General features: G+C 41.6%; 2 protein-coding genes across 6 annotated transcripts in view; both read left to right on the forward strand.

Annotated features, from left to right (window-relative positions):
• The window catches only part of rbm20 (RNA binding motif protein 20), a 75,483-nt gene extending 72,426 nt beyond the window's left edge, over window positions 1–3,057 (forward strand). For both annotated transcript variants that reach the window (XM_071389312.1, XM_071389313.1), the window contains exon 14: window positions 1,343–3,057. In XM_071389312.1, coding sequence (XP_071245413.1) covers window positions 1,343–1,411 — 69 coding nt within the window. In that variant the 3' untranslated portion in view covers window positions 1,412–3,057. The remainder of the gene's footprint in view (window positions 1–1,342) is intronic.
• A 4,086-nt stretch (window positions 3,058–7,143) lies between these two features.
• pdcd4b (programmed cell death 4b) lies at window positions 7,144–22,184 on the forward strand. Of its 4 annotated transcripts, none has more exons than XM_071389318.1 (12): window positions 7,144–7,245; window positions 7,814–7,921; window positions 8,254–8,565; window positions 12,163–12,257; window positions 12,426–12,539; window positions 12,794–13,015; window positions 19,000–19,097; window positions 19,982–20,096; window positions 20,513–20,620; window positions 20,810–20,920; window positions 21,156–21,295; window positions 21,390–22,184. In XM_071389318.1, exons 2-12 carry the CDS (start codon window positions 7,879–7,881, stop codon window positions 21,448–21,450), a joined length of 1,419 nt encoding a protein of 472 aa, XP_071245419.1. In that variant the 5' UTR covers window positions 7,144–7,245; window positions 7,814–7,878; the 3' UTR covers window positions 21,451–22,184. The 4 variants fall into 4 exon arrangements, with proteins under 4 accessions (XP_071245419.1, XP_071245418.1, XP_071245421.1 ...); XM_071389317.1 differs by having other exon boundaries at window positions 7,156–7,275; XM_071389320.1 differs by having other exon boundaries at window positions 7,156–7,275; window positions 20,513–20,587.
• Window positions 22,185–22,262: the final 78 nt, after the last annotated feature.

Raw genomic sequence — 22,262 nt, forward strand, 5'->3', positions numbered from 1 at the left:
TAGAGTTGAGTTACAGTGTGGCACATGTTACCCAACCATGGGACAGAGCACGAGATACAGAGATCAGTCACTCACTATCTCTATTACACACACACACACACACACACACACACACACACACACACACACACACACACACACACACACACACACACACACACACACACACACACGTCAAAACTGGCAGAACAATCCAAAGCTTTTTTCCCTCTCCACCGTGGGTGGTAGAGGGGGTGGTGTCAGAAAAGGAGACTTTGGATGAGTGAGTAGAGTAGAGGGTGTTAGAGTGGCGCCCATGGGAGTCTATCCATTACTTTACCTCCTAAAGGCTCCCTTCCAATGGGCCCAGCTGCTCTAGTCCTTCCTGGGGACCTACTTTGTATACAGGCAACGTGTAGACTAACTGGCGGATAGAAAGTCCTACATTTGTTAGACCCATTGTGCTCTTCAAGTAAAGTAATAACATTCTGGTTCATTCCCAATAGGCTCTTGGTTCAGCAGGCCAGGGTATTTCTGTGCAGCTGTGAACAGGCAGTGGAAGGGGCAGCCCATTGACTACAGGAAGGCCCCCTCACAGTGTTGAGTACTGGGAGTTGTATTAGGTTACCTATTAGTGCCCAATGCCCATCCAGGCACATCCACACACACTCGCACGCAAACACCCCCCACACACGCAAACACCCCACACACACGCAAACACCCCCCACACACACAAACACCCCACACACATGCAAAGCTGCACAGCTGAAAGCAGCCAGAAGGGGAAAAGATTTCTTCACATTTGATGGATTACATTGCGAGGGTAAAAAACCTCAAGAACAGTTGCGCTGTCGGTCAAAAGCTGAGGGGTTTTGTGTGTGTGGTTGTGTGTGTGATTGTGTGTGTGATTGTGTGTGTGGGGGCTCCCTGCTGCTACCCGCTTAGCCGAGAGCGGGCTGGTGATGATGGTTTTGGCCTTTAACAGGACTGGGGAAATACAGTGAATGTAGAAACTAGACAGGTTAATGTCTGTTCAGGAAGCACCTGCTTCTCTCTCAGAACATTCCACTCTCTGAGGTCTCCCTCCTTCACTATTGTGTCAAACAGCCGTAGCTCTGGCTGAGGAGTTTCGATGGCGGAATATGCATAAGAAACTCAATAGAGATAAATCAGGTCTCCTTATTTTAAAATTCACAGGAAGTCGGATGGAGTTGTAGTGTATCATAGTGGTAAGCGAAATAACGGTGAAACGTGGATAGCCGTGTTATAGGCTAAGTATTTGAAGGCAGTTGAATATCCCACTTAAAGGGCAACTCTACAACTATGTACACAAAGCTAACTTTTATATTTGTGCTCTTCACAGAAGTACCTGTCTCAGCTGGCAGAGGAGAGTCTACTTGGTGCACTAACTGACCCCTCAGCTACAGAGTGACCTCTGACCTATACTCATCATTCGGTACTGTCAAGTTGATATGGTGGACAACGTTGCGTGTGAGCTACAGACTGAGTGATCTGAGTTTGCCAAGGACTACTCAACGAAGGAGACATGAATAAATGACATATCGAATGGAAGTCACGGTAAAATGCACTGGACCCGGAGAGAAGAGCTATTCTCTGAGAATTGCTTGGACTAAAACGCATTGCTAAAAATCAAATCAAACCAAATGTTATTGGTCACATGCGCCATATACAACAGGTGTAGACTTTACCGTGAAATGCTTACTTACGAGCCCATTCCCAACCATGCAGAGTTAAAAAGAAAGAAAAATCTTTGCTAAAGAAAATAGTAACACAACAAAATAACAATATCGAGGCTATATACAATATAGCAATATGTTTGATTTTGTACATAGCATAAAAATACTGTAGTTTAAAATGGTTCCAGTGTTAATGTACTACATTTGTGAAAATGAAAACCGGTCACCAAAGATTTGTGTTAAAACGATATTTATCTATCTTTCACCCTTTGATTTATTTGCAGTAGAGAATAAATGTGTTTGTTTTTCATCACAGGAATAAACACAGCCTTCTTTCTAGAAATGATTGTAGAAGTCAGATTCTGTGATATAGTGAACTGAAACTCATCCATATTAGTATTTGTCCTGGTTCTGGTTACATGTCGTTCTATGTAGCTGTACTCCAAATAGTACTACAATCATTTGATTTAACTTTTAATTTGAGTCTGTAAAGTGTTAGGGATATTACATCATGTGTTTTTAGATGCAAAGTGCCTTAGAACATATCTGCCATTGGTAGATGTAGAAGTAATCCTCAGGTTGGTTTAATTTGGATGTTGAATTTTGAATGTATATTTCATTACACAGTGTTTTTGTGTATAACTGGAGGATATGAAGGCCTACACTTGTTATATCTACTGTGTCTGTTCATTGAGAGAAAATGGAATACAGTTCCCGACAGACATGGACAAAGACATATCAGTCTGAAAGATATGTAACTTTCAAAATACAGAAATCATCCCTGTATGAGGCATTTTGCATCAATTTTGAAAGTTACATATCTTGAAAACTTAAGTGCTGTAAATGCTTTAGTCCCAAAATTCTGACAAGCAGAACATTTTGGGACTATATCAACAATCGACTAATGAAACAAATACCTAAACATATTTTTTTGTGTGGAATTTTCCTTTAAATTGAGATACAGTTTTGCCAAAGTATGGCCATACGTTTTCTTCAGGTTTTCTTCTATTGTGTTTTGTCCCGTATTTGATTTAATTTAAAAATACTTTGACAACTTTGTGAATTGTAAAGTTTGTCACAATCAGGTTCAATATTTTGCAAATGTCTAAATAATTTATACAGTGCCTTTAAACTGTAGAGAAACTTGAACTGGACCATGTGTGTTATTTAAGAGTTACATTAAGTGTTAAGAGTTAAATTAAGTGTGATGTTAAGTCAGTATAATATATTGTCGAGGCAGGGTTTGAAACTTGCTCTCTCTCTCTGTTTTCTACATTGTGATTGTTGCTCCAAGTTTTAAGATTGTGTTTAAGATTTTGTTGAACTTTTCTTATGGTTATTTTCTGATGCAATCATTTGAATAAAAATGTTAAGAGAGAAAGCTGTTTGTGTATCAGTGGCGGAAGCTGAGGGGAGGACGGCTCATAATAATGGCTGGAACGGCACAAATGAATGACATCAAACACATGGAAAACATGCGTTTGATGTATTTCATGCCATTCCACCTATTCCACTCCAGCCATTACCACGAGCCCGTCCTCCCCAATTAAGGTGCCACCAACCTCCTGTGGTGTGTGTGTTACCAATTTACCAATTTACCAATTTTCTCACATTGAATAATGGGATGCAAAATAATGAGTTTAGTTTATTAGACAATTTGGAAAGCCAAACACAGTAAAGGACTACGTGCATAAATAAAATCCTTGAGGATGAGAAAAACTGGTACTTTCATGTGCATGGGGCATTGTGAAGTTCTACTGTTTGAGGGGAGCGCCCCCAGATGTTAAAGTAGGATATTACACTTGTCAGACAAAACTAATTGTACAATGATTATTCCTTTTGATAGCACAGACTTTGTCAAGTCAACTGCATTCTTGGACTTGATCATTGACATTACACATTACAGTCAAATAAGAAAAAAATATACAATAAATTATCTATCTTTGGACAGTTTCCCAGTAACAACTTGCTATGTATAATCGATTGGACTTTTCTCATTTACAGAACACAATGCTATACGTTTTGAAATGGGGATATATAGTCCAGTAGAGATTAGGGAAATCATGTATTACTTAAATATCTACAGTACCAGTCAAAAGTTTGGACACACCTACTCATTCAAAGGTTTTTCTTTATTTTTACTATTTTCTAATAATAGTGAAGACATCAAAACTATGGCATAACTCATTTGGAATCATATAACCAAAAAAGTGTTAAACAAATCAAATATATTTAATATTTGAGATTCTTCAAAGTAGCCACCCTTTGCCTTGATGACAGCCTTGCACTCTCTTGGCATTCTCTCAACCATTTCAATGAACAGATGTGCCTTGTTAAAAGTTCATTTGTGGGATTTCCTTCCTTCTTAATGCGTTTGAGACAATCAGTTGTGTTGTGACAAGGTAGGGGTGGTATACAGAAGATAGCCCTATTTGGTAAAAGACTAAATCCATATTATGGAAAGAACAGCTCAAATAAGCAAAGAGAAACGACAGTCCATCATTACTTTAAGACATGAAGGTCAGTCAATGCAAAACATTTCAAGAACTTTGAAAGTTTCTTCAAGTGCAGTCGCAAAAACCATCAAGCGCTATGATGAAACTGGCTCTCATGAGGACTGCCACAGGAAAGGAAGACCCAGAGTTACCTCTGCTGCAGAGGATAAGTTCATTAGAGTTACCAGCCTCAGAAATTGCAGCCCAAATAAATGCTTCAGAGTTCAAGTAACAAACACATATTAACATCAACTGTTCAGAGGAGACTGTGTGAATCAGGCCTTCATGGTCGAATTGCTGCAAAGAAACGACTACTAAAGGACACCAATAATAAGACGAGACTTGCTTGGACCAAGAAACACAAGCAAATTTGAGTCCAAATTTGATATTTTTGTTTCCAACTTTTGGTTAAATACTTACCTAGTTAAACACTTGTCTACTTAAGTAAAGGTTAAATTAAAAAGAAATTTAAAAAAGATGCAGAGTAGGTGAACGGATGATTTCTGCATGTGTGGTTCCCACCGTGAAGCATGGGGGAGGAGGTGTGATTGTGTGGGGGTGCTTTGCTGGGCCGGTGACGACGACCGCCGAGCGCCACCCGAACAGGAAGGGGAGCCACCTTCGGTAGGAGTCGTGACACTCACACGGATATTGGTATCCACACACAGTACCTACTTCACCAATTATATTTCAACTCAATACTTCTTGTATTCCCCCAAATATATATTTTTTTACATACATGTGCTGTAATTTAAGCTTCAAAATTGCTAAGTTTTATCTCGGCCTCTTGGCGAAATGTGTAGAATTGCAGGATACTTCAGTCGTGCTAGAATCTTGACTAGAACCCAACAATGTTATCATATTACTCCAGTGCTAGCCTCTCTACACTGGCTTCCTGTTAAGGCTAGGGCTGATTTCAAGGTTTTACTGCTAACCTACAAAGCATTACATGGGCTTGCTTCTACCTATCTTTCCGATTTGGTCCTGCCGTACATACCTACACGTACGCTACGGTCACAAGACGCAGGCCTCCTTATTGTCCCTAGAATTTCTAAGCAAACAGCTGGAGGCAGGGCTTTCTGCTATGGAGCTCCATTTTTATGGAATGGTCTACCTATCCATGTGAGAGACGCAGGCTCGGTCTCGACCTTTAAGTCTTTATTGAAGACTCATCTCTTCAGTAGGTCCTATGATTGAGTGTAGTCTGGCCCAGGGGTGTGAAGGTGAACGGAAAGGCACTGGAGTGACGAAGCGCCCTTGCTGTCTCTGCCTGGCCGGTTCTACTCTCTCCACTGGGATTCTCTGCCTCTAACCCTATTACGGGGGCTGAGTCACTGGCTTACTGGTGCTCTTCCATGCCGTCCCTAGGAGGGGTGCGTCACTTGAGTGAGTTGAGTCACTGACGTGATCTTCCTGTCCGGGTTGGCGCCACCCTCGGGTTCGTGCCGTGGGGGAGATCTTCGTGGGCTATACTCAACCTTGTCTCAGGATGGTAAGTTGGTGGTTGAAGTTATCCCTCTAGTGGTGTGGGGGCTGTGCTTTGGCAAAGTGGGTGGGGTTATATCCTGCCTGGTTGGCCCTGTCCGGGGGTATAGTCAGACGGGGCCACAGTGTCTCCCGACCCCTCCTGTATCAGCCTCCAGTAATTATGCTGCAATAGTTTATGTGTCGGAGGGCTAGGGTCAGTCTGTTATATCTGGAGTATTTCTCCTGTCTTATCCTGTGTGAATTTAAGTATGCTCCCTCTAATTCTCTCTCTCTTTCTCTTCTCTCTGAGGACATGAGCCCTAGCAACATGCCTCAGGACTACCTGGCCTGATGACCCTTCCTGTCACCCAGTCCACCTGGTCGTGCTACTGCTCCAGTTTCAACTGTTCTGCCTGCTATGGATCCCTGACCTGTTCACGGGACGTGCTACCTTGTCCTGGACCTGCTGATTTCGACTCTCTCTTTCTACCACACCTGCTGTCTTTAACTCTGAATGACCCCCTATGAAAAGCCAACTGACATTTACTCCTCAGTTGCTGACCTGTTGCACCGTGTACAACCACTGTGATTATTATTATTTGACCATGCAGGTCATCTATGAATGTTTGAACATCTTGGCCATATACTGTTATAATCTCCACCCGGCACAGCCAGAAGAGTACTGGCCACCCCTCAGAGCCTGGTTCCTCTCTAGGTTTCTTCCTAGGTTCCTGCCTTTCTAGGGAGTTTTTCCTAGCCACCGTGCTTCTACATCTGCATTGCTTGCTGTTTGGAGTTTTAGGCTGGGTTTCTGTATAGCACTTTGTGACATCGGCTGATGTAAAAAGGGCTTTATAAATACATTTGATTGATATTAGCTTCAAAGCTGCAACAACAAAAACATCTCTCTGCCCCATAACAGAATGTGCAGAATTGCAGGAAATTTGCTTGAAAACTGCTAAATGTACTTTCCGATGACAAGGTATGGGCCTTTAAAATGTTCCTTCCCAGGGCCGAGATTTGGTTCATCCGGCCATGCACTGCCAGTCATAGTACTCCTTGTATGCTATTTGTTTTTATCTCACTCGAGTTGTGTTCTGATTATGAGGGGGTCCCTGATGAATTTTATATCACAAAAGGGGTCCCAGGCATCAAAGAGTTTGAGAACCCTTGGCCTACACTATAGTGAACAAAATGTTCTAGCTATTTTAGGGTCTAACATTGCACAATTTAGAACTTATGCTTATTTTGTTGGGTTTCAAATACAACAATGAAAGTTATTTGACCTTTTCTCCAAAACAAAAAATGCTTATTATAAGTCGTTATTATAGCACTAGCGTTATAGCAATAGTGTTGAAAGTTTTACAAAAACGTATTGTTGCTACTCTGCAACCCCAACGATAGGGGGCAGCACTACATCATTAGGAAGTCGACCCTACAGAAAATACGAGAAGCCAGGTCTCATCCGGGATTTTGATTGGTGCCCTCTTTACAACACGTTTGCAAGGTCAGCCAATCGGATATCTCAAACACAATTATATGCCAAGTGTTGCTGGGTATACAACATAAAAACAACAGAATTTAAAACCACATCAACGGCAGACACGGTCAGTGATTTTCCTTTGGACACGCAAGAGGTAGACAGCTAATGTATGACATTATGGAGCAGCTCTTCTAAGCCGACGATAAATGATTTTACCTACTGTAATATAGCTGGCTTTGTTGTTGTCGTGCATTTTCCCGTCGCTTGGGACTTGGGCTGCCAAGTGACAACAACGGAGGCAGCCTTCAACTTTGATAATTACAAAGCTAATGACAATAATCAAATTATCCCTGAAATATGAATTGTATATAGAGTGCATCAACTTTAAGCTGTATTTAACGCTTGTTGTTTCATTGCTTACCATTTTTACCGTGTAATATCTCGTCATTGATTTCTGCACAACGATGCGGGCATTGTTTTGCCTGCGTAGTGGTGCGTCGTCGCAGCAGGAGCTTGCGATTGACTGACAAAAGTGATTTGCTGTGCTGCTGTCCAAAAACATTTTGTTGACAGTCTGGAGATTATCAATGCATGAATTAGGTCAGCTGAGGGGGGGCTTGTCTGGACATGTTGACGTGCCAATGAAATTAATACACATCAAAATGAATTGAAACGTTATTTTATCATTTTAGGTGTCTGCATAATTTTTGTTTTATTCGCACGCATTTCCGCTGCTCCAAATCTCAATTTTTAAACAATGGCAACTGACTGCGAGGCATGGCTGAACGCTAACCCCCTTGGTAAGTTATCTTTACCAGTCTAGTCTGTCTGGACTTTTGATGCGGAAGTAGCTCAGTGATTACTGGTGATTCTAACTTGCAGTGACTGCAGCGTTTTCTGTAACCACTGATCATGATTTGTATTCTGCTGGCCTTACATTTTATATAGTCGAGAATAACAGTTTTAAAGTGATAATGCATTATATTATATACACACTATGTTTATAAGACAATTAGTGCATTGTGAACATCAAATGACCTTATAGTTACCCATAACATCTGCAAATGGTGTTTTCTGGTCAAACTGCCTTCTTACCTTGTCTTTCACCACCTCTTTCACCCCCCGCCAACAGACGAAGACGATCTGAGTGACTCTTTCCTATCGGGAGAAGAGGAGAATGGCATTATCACCAAAAACATCAAGAACGAAATAAATGGGAACTGGATTTCGGCACCTAACAGTATCCACGAGGCCCGTCTCAAAGCCAAAGCGAAGAGGAGGCTGAGGAAGACTTCTTCTAGAGACTCTGGGAGAGGGGACTCGTTTAGCGATAACGGGGACCCCTCCCGGGGTACTAACGGTACCGTACCCCCCACCAGCCCCAAGAGCAAACTGCTGGACAGGAAGTCTCGGGCAGGGAAGGGACGAGGACTTCCAAAGAAAGGTATGGGGAGTTATGTAGATGTTAAAAACATATCATGTTAAATGGAAGTGAAGAGGACTATCAGAGAAAGGAATGGGAAGTGACTATTTATGTGGTTATGTAATGAAGTGTTGTTAACAGGCCTACTTGTGATCACGTGTAGTCACGGCTAGGGAAGGTAAGGCCATTGAAGCCTACCAAAGACCAGTAATGGGATGTTAACATTTCTAGAATAATGTACCTAACAGGTTTAATACTGTTGCTGCATTACTTGATAAGCAACAAGCCCATCATTGCCTACAGAGTTACAATGTCGTGTGTCCAAGTCTTACGTGACCAGAGATCACACCATATTCTTGTTGGCTGGAATCAAGGCTACACATGATCTATTCCCCAAGAGATCTGTCCCTGTCCCTCCAACTGCCAGCCCAGTAATAAACCAATTAGCATGTTAAAAAAAAAGTCAAGGTGAGGCTGATCTGATCACACTCACTTATATTAACACAACTCTTATCTCCTTTTGGCATCCATCTGCTGAAGGCTTTCCCCCCCCCCCTAGAAGCTTCCACTAGACCTATGACCTTGAAGGTGACTGACTTTGTAGATGATTTGTGGGTGATGTATGATCCTTCCTGGAGTCAAAGAAAGAAAAATAAGATTTAAATCTTATTGCTTATAGAGGCTCCATAATTCAGCACATTATAATATCTGGTCTAAGAGATTTGGATAACTGAAACAAGATTGAGCATTTGTCCAAAGACATGCAAACTAGGCAATAAAGTAACCTAGATAGCAAGAGCATGGTGGTTTGTTGTGGATAACATCATCTCACCTTCCCATGTTGGCTAACATCTCCAACTAGCCTGGCTTGTTTACCAATAACATGAGTGACTCCTTTTAAGTCTTATAGTTGCCTGCATATTAATCTTCAAGGTGATAAGCTATTTACTACTTTGTAATCACCTTGTACATGCATGACGCTTCACCGGTTATGTATAACTGGAGCGGAAGCTGCTTCTCAGCAGAGTCAAAGTATGTGTTCCAAATGGTACCCTATTCTATATATAGTGCACTACTTTTAGCCAGATCCCTATGGGCCCGGTCAAAAGTAGTGCACTACATAGGGAATAGGGTGTCATTTGGGATGTAGTCAGAGTAGCTTGCCATACCCCCAGCTGTTTTACCTCTGGTTCCATATTGACAGTAACTTTCAGAGTAAAAGTGCTGATAAAGGATCAGTTTAGCCCTTTTAGATCTTAATGAATATGATTATGTGGAAAGGTGGTAATCTGATCCTAGATCAGTACTCATGTTCTGAGACACCTTTTGAACTGGTTAGTTCGGTTCTTATCTGATAAAATGAAACCGCATTATCTTTCTTGGCCTTTGATGTCAGTCCCATTGCCAAAATAACATCTTGCAGCACAGTACAGTTAGTTATTTTCTGATAGAAAGGAACCATCTTGGCACAGATGTATTTCAGTTATGTAACCAAAGAACTGTGCCATGATGTCAATGTAAATGCCTGGGCCTCTGTCCCAAATGGCAACCTATTCACTATAGTAAAGGGAATAGGGTGCCATTTGGAACACAGTCTAGGTCCCGCTGTGGTTTAGGGGCTCCTGTTAAAGTGGTGTAAGGTTTTGGAAGCGTCACAAACTATTCTATGGGTGGAATCTCTCAGGGCAACAAGGGTAATAGGTACATGATGTTCCGGAATCAGCCATGGCACAAACAACATTCTAAAGGGGCAGAGCTATATACAGGAGGAATGTAACACACATACATACACACACACTGGGTGGGACTTATAGCAGGGTGGGGTGTTTAAAACATGTAGGCTTATGCGGTTTATGTCACCAGTTGAGCCTTTAAAGTGCTATACTGTCTGACAACGCACACTATATAGGAAGTGTCATATAGAGGAAGTAAGGGGGTATTTTTGTGCTCACCACTTGTTCCTGTCTAGTTATAGGCCCACCATAGTGGTATGGATAAATAAAAGGTCTGTAGGAAATATGATTTATTTATCTGTACCCCTGTATAGTTAGGCCAATTTCTGTTTGTAGTAATGTTTCATATTGGTTTCCGCAATCAGTAGTATCTCTGTCTGCCTGTGGTATTTTGTGACACTATGACGTCATATTCTGTCTGTCTTTCTGGAGAAAAGCCTTTTGAACTGAAGGTGGTTTTCAGTGTTTCACTTCAGTTGTATTGGAGACATCCTGTCTCAAGCACAGAATGCTGCTGTGTGTGTGCCATGCTGTATATTGTACATGGGGTACTGTTGACCTTCTTTCCTTTGTCAGCACAGTGGTTGTGTGCCGTTCAAATGTAGGCTGCATTGTAATGTTAACCCACTGCAGGTGACCACATATCGGCTACTGGTGAGTAGTATGTTTTTGAAAGCTCTGGGGTGACCCAGATCTAGGATCAGCTTGCCTTCCCTAAATCATAAATGCGAAACTGACCCTAAGACCAATGTCTAGGGATGACTTCACCTTAATCTGGGCAATGCATCAATAGTAGCCCCTTTTTTATAACGCACATTGCTGAAGAAAGGCGCATTCTGTGGCTATTTTTATACTGAACAAATATATAAACAACGATTTTACGAAGTTACAGTTCATATAAGGACATCAGTCAATTGAAATAAATCATTAGGCCCTAATTTTACATGACTGGGCAGGGGTGCAGCCATGGGTGGGCCTGGGAGGGCATAGGCACCCTCACTGGGAAGCCAGGCCCAGCCAATCAGAATGAGTTTTATACTTTAAAAAAAAAAACTTTATTACAGACAAATACTACTCAGTTTCATCAGCTGTCCGGGTGGCTGGTCTCAGACGATCCTTTAGGTGAAGAAGCCGGATGTTGAGCTCCTGGGCTGGCATAGTTACACGTGGTCAGCGGTTGTGAGGCCTGTTGGACGTACTGCCAAATTCTCTAAAATGACATTGGAGGCGGTTTATGGTAGAGAAATTAACATTTAATTCTCTGGCAAGAGATCTGGTGGACATTTTTGCAGTCAGCTTCCCAATTGCACGCTCCCTCAACCTGAGACGTCTGTGGCATTCTGTGTGACAACTGCAAATTTTAGAATGGCCTTTTATTGTCCCCAGTACAAGGTGCATCTGTGTAATCAGCTTCTTGTTATGCCACAACTGTCAGGTGGATTGATTATATTGGCAAAGGAGAAATGCTCACTAACAGGGATGTAAGCACATTTGTGCACACAATTTGGGAGAATACGCTTTTTGTGCGTATGGAAACATGGGACCAACACTTTGCATGTTGCTTTTTATATTTATGTTCCGTATATGTGACTATTTCTATGCTTCCTGTTAAGTTTTGTTTTTGCAGTTGAAAATACAACATGTTTGGCTATGGAAAAGACACCTCAGTGGTTTAGATGGTACAATGATTCTCTACACTATACTTGCTTGTTGTCGCAAACTCTTTTAGCAACCAGGAAATGGCGGAGCGATTTCTGCATATTGCATCTTTAAATCGCACTGCCAGATTATAATGATTTTTACGTTTTGCTACAGAAACTATTTTGCACCATGAAACTGTTTCTGTTTTGAAAACATCAAAGGCGTTGTCCTTGTTGTTTGTCAGGTGGAGCGGGGGGCAAAGGGGTGTGGGGCCCACCTGGAGAAGTGTACGACCTGGAGGAGGTCGACGTCAAAGACCCCAACTATGACGAAGCTCAGGTATTGGACCATTTTATATTGGACCTATGACCCTCTGAGTTGGGTACAGTATGGTTAGGATCCTGAGTTTTACCTGCTCATGAGAACTCGGGGCCTTAAGTATGCTATACAAGTATTTTGGTATCCAGTCTTGATCGGCTTCATTGCTCTGCTTTCTGGTTTCTACAGGAGAACTGTGTGTATGAGACGGTGGTTCCTCCGCTGGAGGAGGGGGACTTTGAGAAGACGCTCACTCCCATCGTGCAGGAGTACTTTGAACACGGCGACACCAATGAAGTAGCGGTAGGTTAATTTCAACGGTTGAGTTTTCTGTAGTGCGAACTAGTGCTTCTAGTGTCCTAAACACTGGTGGACCTGCTTCTGCCTTTTGTCTGACTGTAGACAGCTACGTCCTTCAGAATTAACTCTGTTCTTCTTCTCTGATTTGACCCTATGAGCCCACTCCCTCTTCTTGGCCAATACCTTCTCTCTCTCTCCCCATGACCGACTCTTTATTCCATCTGACCAAAATCCATCCCCCTCTCTCCCCTCTGTAGGAGCTCCTGGGTGAACTCAACCTGGGCTCCATGTCTAGCGGGGTGCCCATGCTGGCTGTGAGCCTGGCCCTGGAGGCTAAGGCCAGCCACAGAGAGCTGACGTCCAGGCTGTTGACGGACCTGTGTGGCCGCGTGCTGAGCCGTAGAGACGTGGAGAGCTCATTTGACAAGTTACTAAGGGAGCTGCCTGACCTGGTGTTGGACACACCTGGAGCCCCTCAGGTAGTGTGTTTGATATCACGCCGTCTAAAAATAGAAGTGTTTGGGTGTATCTGTGAACATGTCTAATTGACAGTGGAGGCCAATGTGTAGGACCGTGTGCCCTTGTGAATGTTTGCGTGACTTAGCAGGCGCACTGCAGTGTGTATGTGTGGTGTCTTTTATGCTTGTGTTGTGCTTCTGTGTTCTGTTCTGCATGCAAACCAGAGCAGTGTATCTCAGAACAGAACGCATATGTTCTGTTTGGAAATTCTATATGCGGGTCATAAAATAAGTAAGAGATTTACAGTTACAATAGCCATCTGACCGTTCCTAACGCTACTGTAAAGTCAACAGACGCACTGTTCAAACATGGTATTTATTAGGGATCACCATTAGCTGTTGCCAAGGCAGCAGCTACTCTTCCTGGGGTCCAAACACATTAAGGCACTTATATCACATATAATACAATACATCATATAACATTATTACACCACTACACATCTACAATACACAATGTATAATGCCACCCTACAGCAATATTACACCACTACACATCTACAATACACAATGTATAATGCCACCCTACAGCAATATTACACCACTACACATCTACAATACACAATGTATAATACCACCCTATAGCAATATTACACCACTACACATTTACAATACACAATGTATAATGCCACCCTACAGCAATATTACACCACTACACATCTACAATACACAATGTATAATGCCACCCTACAGCAATATTACACCACTACACATCTACAATACACAATGTATAATGCCACCCTACAGCAATATTACACCACTACACATCTACAATACACAATGTATAATGCCACCCTACAGGAATATTACACCACTACACATCTACAATACACAATGTATAATGCCACCCTACAGCAATATTACACCACTACACATCTACAATACACAATGTATAATGCCACCCTACAGCAATATGCGTTTGTCTGTACCTTTGTCTCTTCACAGTCCCCGCGGTTCCAAAAGGTGTATTTTTACCCGTTTAAAAAAAAAGTCTGATTCTACGTCTTGCATCAGTTACCTGATGTGGAATAGAGTTCCACGTAGTCATGGCTCTATGTAGTACTGTGCGCCTCCCATAGTCTGTTCTGGACTTGGGGATTGTGAAAAGACCTCTGGTGGCATCAAATCTTATTTGTCACATGCGCCGAATACAACAGGTATTTCACCTTTTAGTGAAATGCTTACTTACAAGCCCTTAACCAACAATGCAGTTTACTTTTAAAAAAAGAAGTTTTTTTACTAAAATATGAGTAACCAATAAAAGTAACAAAAAATGAAAGACCTGTAGTAAAATAACAATAGCGAGGCTATAGACAGGAGGTGCGGGGGCACCGGTTAGTCGAGGTATTTTGTACATGTAGTTAGAGTTATTAAAGTGACTGCATAGATAATAATAGAGTAGCAGCAGTGTAATGTCTTGTGGGGTATGCATTAGAGGTTGACCGATAATTGGAGGACCAAGAAAATCTGATGCCGATTTTATTATTTTTTTATTTGCAATAATGACAATTACAACAATACTCAATGAACCCTTTATTTTAACTTAATATAATAGATAAATTAATTCTATTTAGTCTCAAATAAATAATGAAACATGTTCAATTTGGTTTAAATAATGCAAAAGTGTTGGAGAAGAAAGTATGTGCCATGTAAAAAAGCTAACGTTTAAGTTCCTTGCTCAGAACGTGAACATATGAAAGCTGGTGGTTCAATATTCCCAGTTAAGAACTTTTAGGTTGTAGTTATTATAGGAATTATGACGCGTTGACTATTTCCCTCTATACCACTTGTATTTCATATACCTTTGACTATTGGATGTTCTAATAGGCACTATAGTATTGCCAGCCTAATCTCAGGAGTTGATGGGCTTGAAGTCATACAGCGCTGTGCATCAAGCATTGCTAAGAGCTGCTGGCAAATGCAGTAAAGTGCTGTTTGAATGAATGCTTATGAGCCTGCTGCTACCTACCACCGCTCAGTCAGACTGCTCTATCAAATCATAGACTTAATTATAATAAACACACAGAAATACGAGCCTTTGGTCATTAATATGGTCAAATCCAGAAACTATCATTTCGACAACAAAACGTTTATTCTTTCAGTGAAATATGGAACTGTTCCGTATTTTATCGAACGGGTGGCAACCCTAAGTCTAAATATTGCTGTTAAATTGCACAACCTTCAATGTTAAATCATAATTATGTAAAATTCTGGCAAATGATTTCACAGTTCGCAACGAGCCAGGCGGCCCAAACTGCTGCATATACCCTGACTCTGCTTGCACTGAACGCAAGAGAAGTGACACAATTTACCTAGTTAATATTGCCTGCTAACATGAATTTCTTAACTAAATATGCAGGTTTAAAAGAATATACTTCTGTGCATTGATTTTAAGAAAAGCATTGATGGTTAGGTACAATTGTGCTTTTTCCGCGAATGCACTTTTGTTAAATCATCAGCCGTTTGGCAAAGTTGAAGTAGGCTGTGATTCGATGATAAATTAACAGGCACCGCATTGATTATATGCAACGCAGGACAAGCTAGTTAACTACAAGTTGATGATATTACTAGGTTAACTAGTGATTCTGTGAAGATTGGTTGTTTTTATTATAAGATAAGTTTAATGCTAGCTAGCAACTTACCTTGGCTCCTTGCAGCCACAAGGTCCTTTTGACACTGCACTCGCGTAACAGGTGGTCAGCCTTCCATGCAGTTTCCTCGTGGATTGCAGCCGTGCTGCCCTGTCAAAAGGCTGATTGTTATGAAAACTTGAAATCGGCCCTGATTAATCGTTCGACCTCTAGTATGCATGGGTGTCCGAGCTGTGTGCTAGTAGTTTAAACAGACACCTCAGTCCATTCAGCTTGTCAACACTTCTTACAAAAACAAGCAGTAATGAAGTCAATCTCTCCTCCACTTTGAGCCATGAGATTTACATGCATATAATTAATGTTAGCTCTCCGTGTACATTTAAGGGCCAGCCGTGCTGCCCTTTTCTGAGTCAATTGTCATTTTCCTGTACCTCTTTGTGGCACCTGACCAGAAGACTGAACAGTAGTCAAGGTGTGACAACTAGGGCCTGTGGGACCTGCCTTGTTGATATTGTTAAGAATGCAGAGTAGCGCTTTATTATGGACAGACTTCTCCCCATCTTACCTACTGTTGTATCAATATGTTTTTACCATAACAGTTAATTCATTACAATATTTGGTGAATGATTTGTCCCAGATACAATGCTTTTTTTGGTGTCACTACTGTGTGGGATGTATGTTGTTGTACTGTACCCTGTGTGCATAACAGAGCTGGGTTTAAACAGTATTTGAAATGCTTTCAAATACATTTGCTTTAGAGTGCCAGGTGGACAAGGTTTCCACTTTGTGTGTTCCACTGCGCCAGGCAAGCTCAATCAAGCCCAGTTGAAGTGTTGTCTCAACCAGCTTCACCTGGAATGCTTTTCCAGCAATCTTGAAGGAGTTCCCACATATGCTGAGTGCTTTTTTGCTGCTTTAATTCACTCTGTAGTCCACCTCATCCCAAACATCTCAATTTGGTTGAGGTTGGGTGATTGTGGAGGCCAGATCATCTGATGCAGTGCTCCATCACTCTCCTTCTTGGTCAAATAGCCCTTACACAGCCTGGAGGTGTGTTTTGGGTCATTGTCCTGTTGAAAAACAAATGATAGTCCCACTAAGCGCAAACCAGATGGGATGCCGTATTACTGCAGAATGCTGTGGTAGCCATGCTGGTTAAGTGTGCATTGAATTCTAAATAAATCAGACCGTCACCAGCAAAGCACCCCCACACCATAACACCACCTCCTCCATTCTTCACGGTGGGAACCACACTTGCTGAGATCATCTGTTCACCTACTCTGTCTCAAAAAGACACGGCAGTTGGAACCAAAAATCTCAAATTTGGACTCATCAGACCCAAGGACAGTTTTCCACAGGTCTAATGTGCATTGCTCGTGTTTCTTGGCCCAAGCAAGTTTCTTCTTATTGGTGTCCTTTAGTGGTTTCTTTTCAGCAATTTGACCATGAAGGCATAATTCACACAGTCTCCTCTGAACAGTTGATGTGTCTGTTACTGGTAACTCTAATCAACTTATCCTCTGCATCAGAGGTAATTCTGGGTCGTGCTTTCCTGTGGCGGTCCTCATGAGAGCCAGTTTCATCATAGGGCTTAGTTATTTATTTTATTTAACTAGGCAAGCCCAGTTAAGAACAAATTCTTATTTACAATGACTGCACTTGAAGAAATGTTAAAAGTTCTTGAACTTTTCTGTATTGGCTGACCTTCATGTCTTAAAGTAATGATGAACTGTTTTGTCTTTGCTTATTTGAGCTGTTCGTGCCATAATATGGACTTGGTCTTTTACCAAATAGGGCTATCTTCTGTATACCACCCCTACCTTGTCACAACACAACTGATTGGTTCAAAAGCATTAAGAAGGAAAGAAATTCCACAAATGAACTTTTAACAAGGCACACCTGTTAATTGAAATGCATTCAGGTGACTACCTCATGAAGCTGGTTGAGAGAATGCCAAGAGTGTGCAAAGTTGTCAAGGCAAAGGGGGGCTACTTTGCAGAATCTCAAATATAAAATATATTTTGATTCGTTCACCACTTTTTTTTTTTTTTACTACATGATTCCATGTGTTATTTCATAGTTTTGATGTCTTCACCATTCTAAATAGTAAAAATAAAGAAAACCCTTAACAGTGGTGAACAAATCAAAATATATGCAAACCTTTCACTGGTACTGTATATATTTACTGATAGCCAGGGGCACACTCAGACATAATTGACAAATTAAGCATTTGTGTTTAGTGAGTCCTCCAGATCAGAGGCAGTAGGAATGACCATTTGTTCTCTTGATAAATGTGTGAATTGGACCATTTTCCTGTCCTGCTAAGCATTCAAAATGTAACGAGTACTTTTGGGTGTCGGGGAAAATGTAAAAAGTACATAATTTTCTTTAGGAATGTAGTGGCGTAAAAGTCGTAAAGTATAAAACTAAAGTAGGGCTTTAAAGTATTTTTACTTGTGTAAAGTACCTCACTGAATAACACTGTGGTACTGTTTACTGTAGATGAGACTGTCTGTGAAAGAAAGCGATGGTGAGTTTCAGCTCTTTTCTTTCTGTTCTCCCCGTCCACACAGAGCAGACATGCGATCTCTCGCCTCATTGTCTCGGCAGCGCCAGGCACAAAATGCTAGCTCAGCGTAGGAGGCTGATAAAAGGGTTATTTATCATCCCTCTCTCACACTTTCTCTCTCTCTCTCACTTCCTGCAAGGCCACCCTCTCTCTGTTCTTCCCCCTGACTGTGCAGTCTCTTTCTCTCTCATTCCTCTCTTTCCAGACTGGTTCTGGTCAGATGAGTTTGGGGCTCTCTCGTCTGCACAGACACAATGGCTTGTTAGCAACAGGCTTTGTCCAGTTTGTCCTGTCCAGAACAGCAAGGCCAGCTCTTTTTCTCAGGCTTTTTTTTTTCTCCCCCGTCACGCTCTCTGACTCATGTCAACAAACACTGCCACTGTCACCTCATCCCAAACAACACAAGTGTTTATGCATCCATCCAGCCTCTGGTCTCTCCATTCGCCTACTTTGATACTAAATGTAGGTGATTTGTTGTTTATTTGCCTCTGCAGTAATTCATTATCAAATGAGGTTATAAAATATGTGTATTGTACTATAATGGTTTATGGCTATGCAGTTACGCTTACATGTGTTCGTGACGCTTCATTTCCAAATGGATTACATGATGCTGCAGTCAAGATATTTCAGGCCCATGGGCATGCTATTTGGCAACAGTTCAGTCTGTCCTCTTTATTTTGATTTCTCTGTTGGCAGAGCTAACTTCCTGTTCTGTCGTTTTGGGTGGACCAGGGAGAACAGTGTTCGAGACCAGTGTGTGTTAACCGTGTTTTCTTTTTGTCTTTCAGCTCGTCGGCCAATTCATTGCCCGGGCTGTCAAAGACAAGATCCTCTCCAAGAGCTACTTAGACGGCTACAAGGGGAGAGTCGACTGTGTCCATGCAAGGTATGTGTTGGTGTCATTATTAAACACGAAACGCCTTCTCGCATTTCTATGTGGTATGATCATGGAGCTGTTGAGGGGGATTACAGTATACCCTTATAGGCACAACAGGATCTGGGAGGCTCACAGAGATGTACAGTACTCCATCAATGATTCAGTTTTCAACTCAATACCAGTTTTTCAACTCTACTGCAAAATTGCCTGCTCCGTGGGAAAATGTGTGGAGTTTCAGGAAATTGGCTTTACAGCGGCAAAATGTTCTCTCCGATGCAGAGGGGGGGCCTTTAAAATGTTCTCTCCGATGCAGAGGGGGGGCCTTTAAAATGTTCTTTCCCAGGTCTTGAGACTTAGCATGCACTGCAGCAATCATAGTACTTTTTTTTTTTTTATCACACTCTAAAGTTGGAGTTGTGTTCTGATATTGAGGGGGTCCCTGATGAATTTGCTATCAAAGGGGTCCCCGGCCCCAAAAAGTTTGGGAACCCCTGGGTTGTTATGTTTAGTGTTTCAGCTTGTAATTTGGTGGGTGTATTCACAGAGACCAATGAGTGAAGCTTTTGGGGGAGTGTCATGCATGGATTACAGCATAGTTGGTGGCTTGTCGCTAGGCAGAGTATACGTAATGAAATGTCTTCATTCTATGAATGCATTGAACTTATGATGGAAATCTAATACATCCCGAGGGATGGTTTATGGGAGTTTGGAATGAGAGGGTATAAACCGAGGGATGGTTTATGGGAGTTTGGAATGAGAGTGTATAAACCGGGGCAGAAGAATTAATGACCAATGGAAGGTTAATTCCATGAAAGAGGTAGAGATGAATGATTGACTGACTTATGACAGGAGAGTGTCCACACTGACTTGTCGCCGTGTGTTTTTCCATATAGGGCGGCCTTGGACCGGGCGGCGGTGCTGTTGAAGATGGGTATGGGCGGCCTGCGCATCGACAACCTCTGGGGAACAGGTGGTGGTCAGAGACCTGTCACCCAGCTCGTCAGCGAGGTGAGACCTGATCATTTTAGAGAGGACGGAATGAGCTGCTTGTCAAGTGTGTGTTCTCTATGCTCTGTCCTTTATGTATGCCAGCTATTTAAATCCTGTCTATGTTCTGTTCTCCAAATTAAGTTATTGGAATGTAATTTCATTGAGCTTTCACTATGAAAGGGTGAGGTCATCAAGACCTGCTTTAGAGTTTAACTGATGTCTCCAGTGATCACATGATATCGACACGTCCATTACGGCTACTCGGATGTACAAGCCACCCTTCACGTGAATATCTCAGCCGTTGCTGAACTATGGCTTAGTTTCACGTGTTCTTCCTTATCTGTGAGCAGGCCTTTTTGTTGTCATCGATGAGCCTCCGGTGTACAATGGGCATACATTGACTTTGGATATCCCCTTTTCTCTACTTGTATCAGATGACCCTGTTGCTGAAGGAGTATCTTCTGTCTGGAGACAACAAGGAAGCGGAGCGGTGTCTGAGAGAACTGGAGGTACCTCACTTCCACCATGAGTTTGTCTATGAGGTAACTCACGTTGTCTAGTTTTTCTTTCCCCAGTTTTCATATCTTATATGGACGTATTACCTGTAGGTGCATTGGAAATGTACTCACTGTTGGAGGGTTGTTTTGCTTGAGAATATCAGACTGACATACTGAATTTTCCTTAGTTGATTGTAAGAAAAGTTATTCATCTTTTCTTCCTATTATCAATAGGCCATAGTCATGGTCCTGGAATCCAAAGGGGAGAAAACGTTCAAAATGGTTCTGCAGCTGCTGAAGTTTCTGTGGGTGTCCTCCATCATCACTGTGGACCAAATGAGAAGGGTGAGCTTGGGTGCCACCTGGTGGTAACATTATACTACTGCAGTGCATATGGCGCTACCTGGTGTTGAAACTATTGTGGTTCGAGGACCAATGTGATATATAATACTTTTTACCTAAAAATCAACTGCATCTCCTTGTTTACCATTGATTTGATCTATAAAATGTTCCACACTTATTTTTTTCATTGGAATTACATTGAAAGTCACTGTTTACATGATAATTATCTTGTTTGCAGGGATACGAAAGAGTTTACATGGACATAGCTGAAATCAACATCGACGTCCCTCGTGCGTACTTCATCTTGGAGCAGTTTGTCGACAAGAGTTTCAGTGCTGGCTTCATCTGTGAAAAGCTGAGGGATCTTTGTCCTAGTCGGTAAGTATCTTTTTAATTTGCTATTTTTGTTTCTCTCTCACACATCCATGTTTTATGATTGATGGAGATGTACTGATTTTGGCTATTTTCACAGGGGCCGGAAGAGATTTGTGAGCGAGGGGGACGGCGGTCGCTTCAAATTGGAAAGCTACTAAGAAGCCATTTTGTGCCAGAGATGTTCTGCAAAACTGAAGCTACTTTTTACTATGATCCATGTCACTTATCGTTTTCCTTAACAGTGAAAGAATGTACATTTAAAAAAAAAAAAAAGATGCGTAGTGGCACTTTGTTCTTTAGTTGAAGAAAAGTTAGACGATACACCCATTTAAGGTGTTTGAGTATACATGTATAAGCTAAAAACCCAGAAAGTGCCACACCTCAACGAGTCCATGTTGTTTTTATATTTTCTCTTTATTTCACTGCCACTCCTCTTGTTCTAGATGAAAGTGTTTGTACAAGAATGAAACTGGTTTGTTTATAAAGGTTTTTTAATGAATAGGGGGGCAGATCGTTGGTTCAAAGCAACACATTCCCTCACCAGCTGCTGTCTGTTTCTAGCCTGGTTTCAAGATCTGTCTGTGCTGTTTTACACAACTTCTACCATATGAATTTGGGCAAGATGGCACAAACAGATCTGGGTACCAGACTAGTCTATTTCTATGCTGTGCTTGACCTTTTTCTTTTTTTTTTATTACTCAAAGATGTCATTACTCAAGGCAATTAATAAAGTTAAGCTAATAGATTGGGATCTGGTTTGTGATCATTTCACAACAAAATGGTGTCCAGAATGTTTATTTTTATATTTGGGGAACACTGTTGTGAAATAATGTACCAAGTATTAATTGCTCCCGGATTGTCAAAAGTTCAATAAATTGCTATACAAAATGTATGCTATTGTCAATGTATTTGTGTGAGTAGATGAAAGATGACCTGAGAATCATGGTACTAGATTTAGATCACACCATCA

This window comes from Salvelinus alpinus, chromosome 2 (genome assembly GCF_045679555.1).
Source record: "Salvelinus alpinus chromosome 2, SLU_Salpinus.1, whole genome shotgun sequence".
NCBI lineage: Eukaryota > Metazoa > Chordata > Actinopteri > Salmoniformes > Salmonidae > Salvelinus > Salvelinus alpinus.

Bases quoted from the DNA above. Each gene is read 5' to 3' on its own strand.
- pdcd4b (XM_071389318.1), top strand. From the start codon at position 7,879: ATGGCAACTGACTGCGAGGCATGGCTGAACGCTAACCCCCTTG. The intron at 20,097-20,512 runs GTGAGACCTGAT...TACTTGTATCAG, and splicing joins TCACCCAGCTCGTCAGCGAG to ATGACCCTGTTGCTGAAGGA. The intron at 20,921-21,155 runs GTGAGCTTGGGT...TCTTGTTTGCAG, and splicing joins CTGTGGACCAAATGAGAAGG to GGATACGAAAGAGTTTACAT.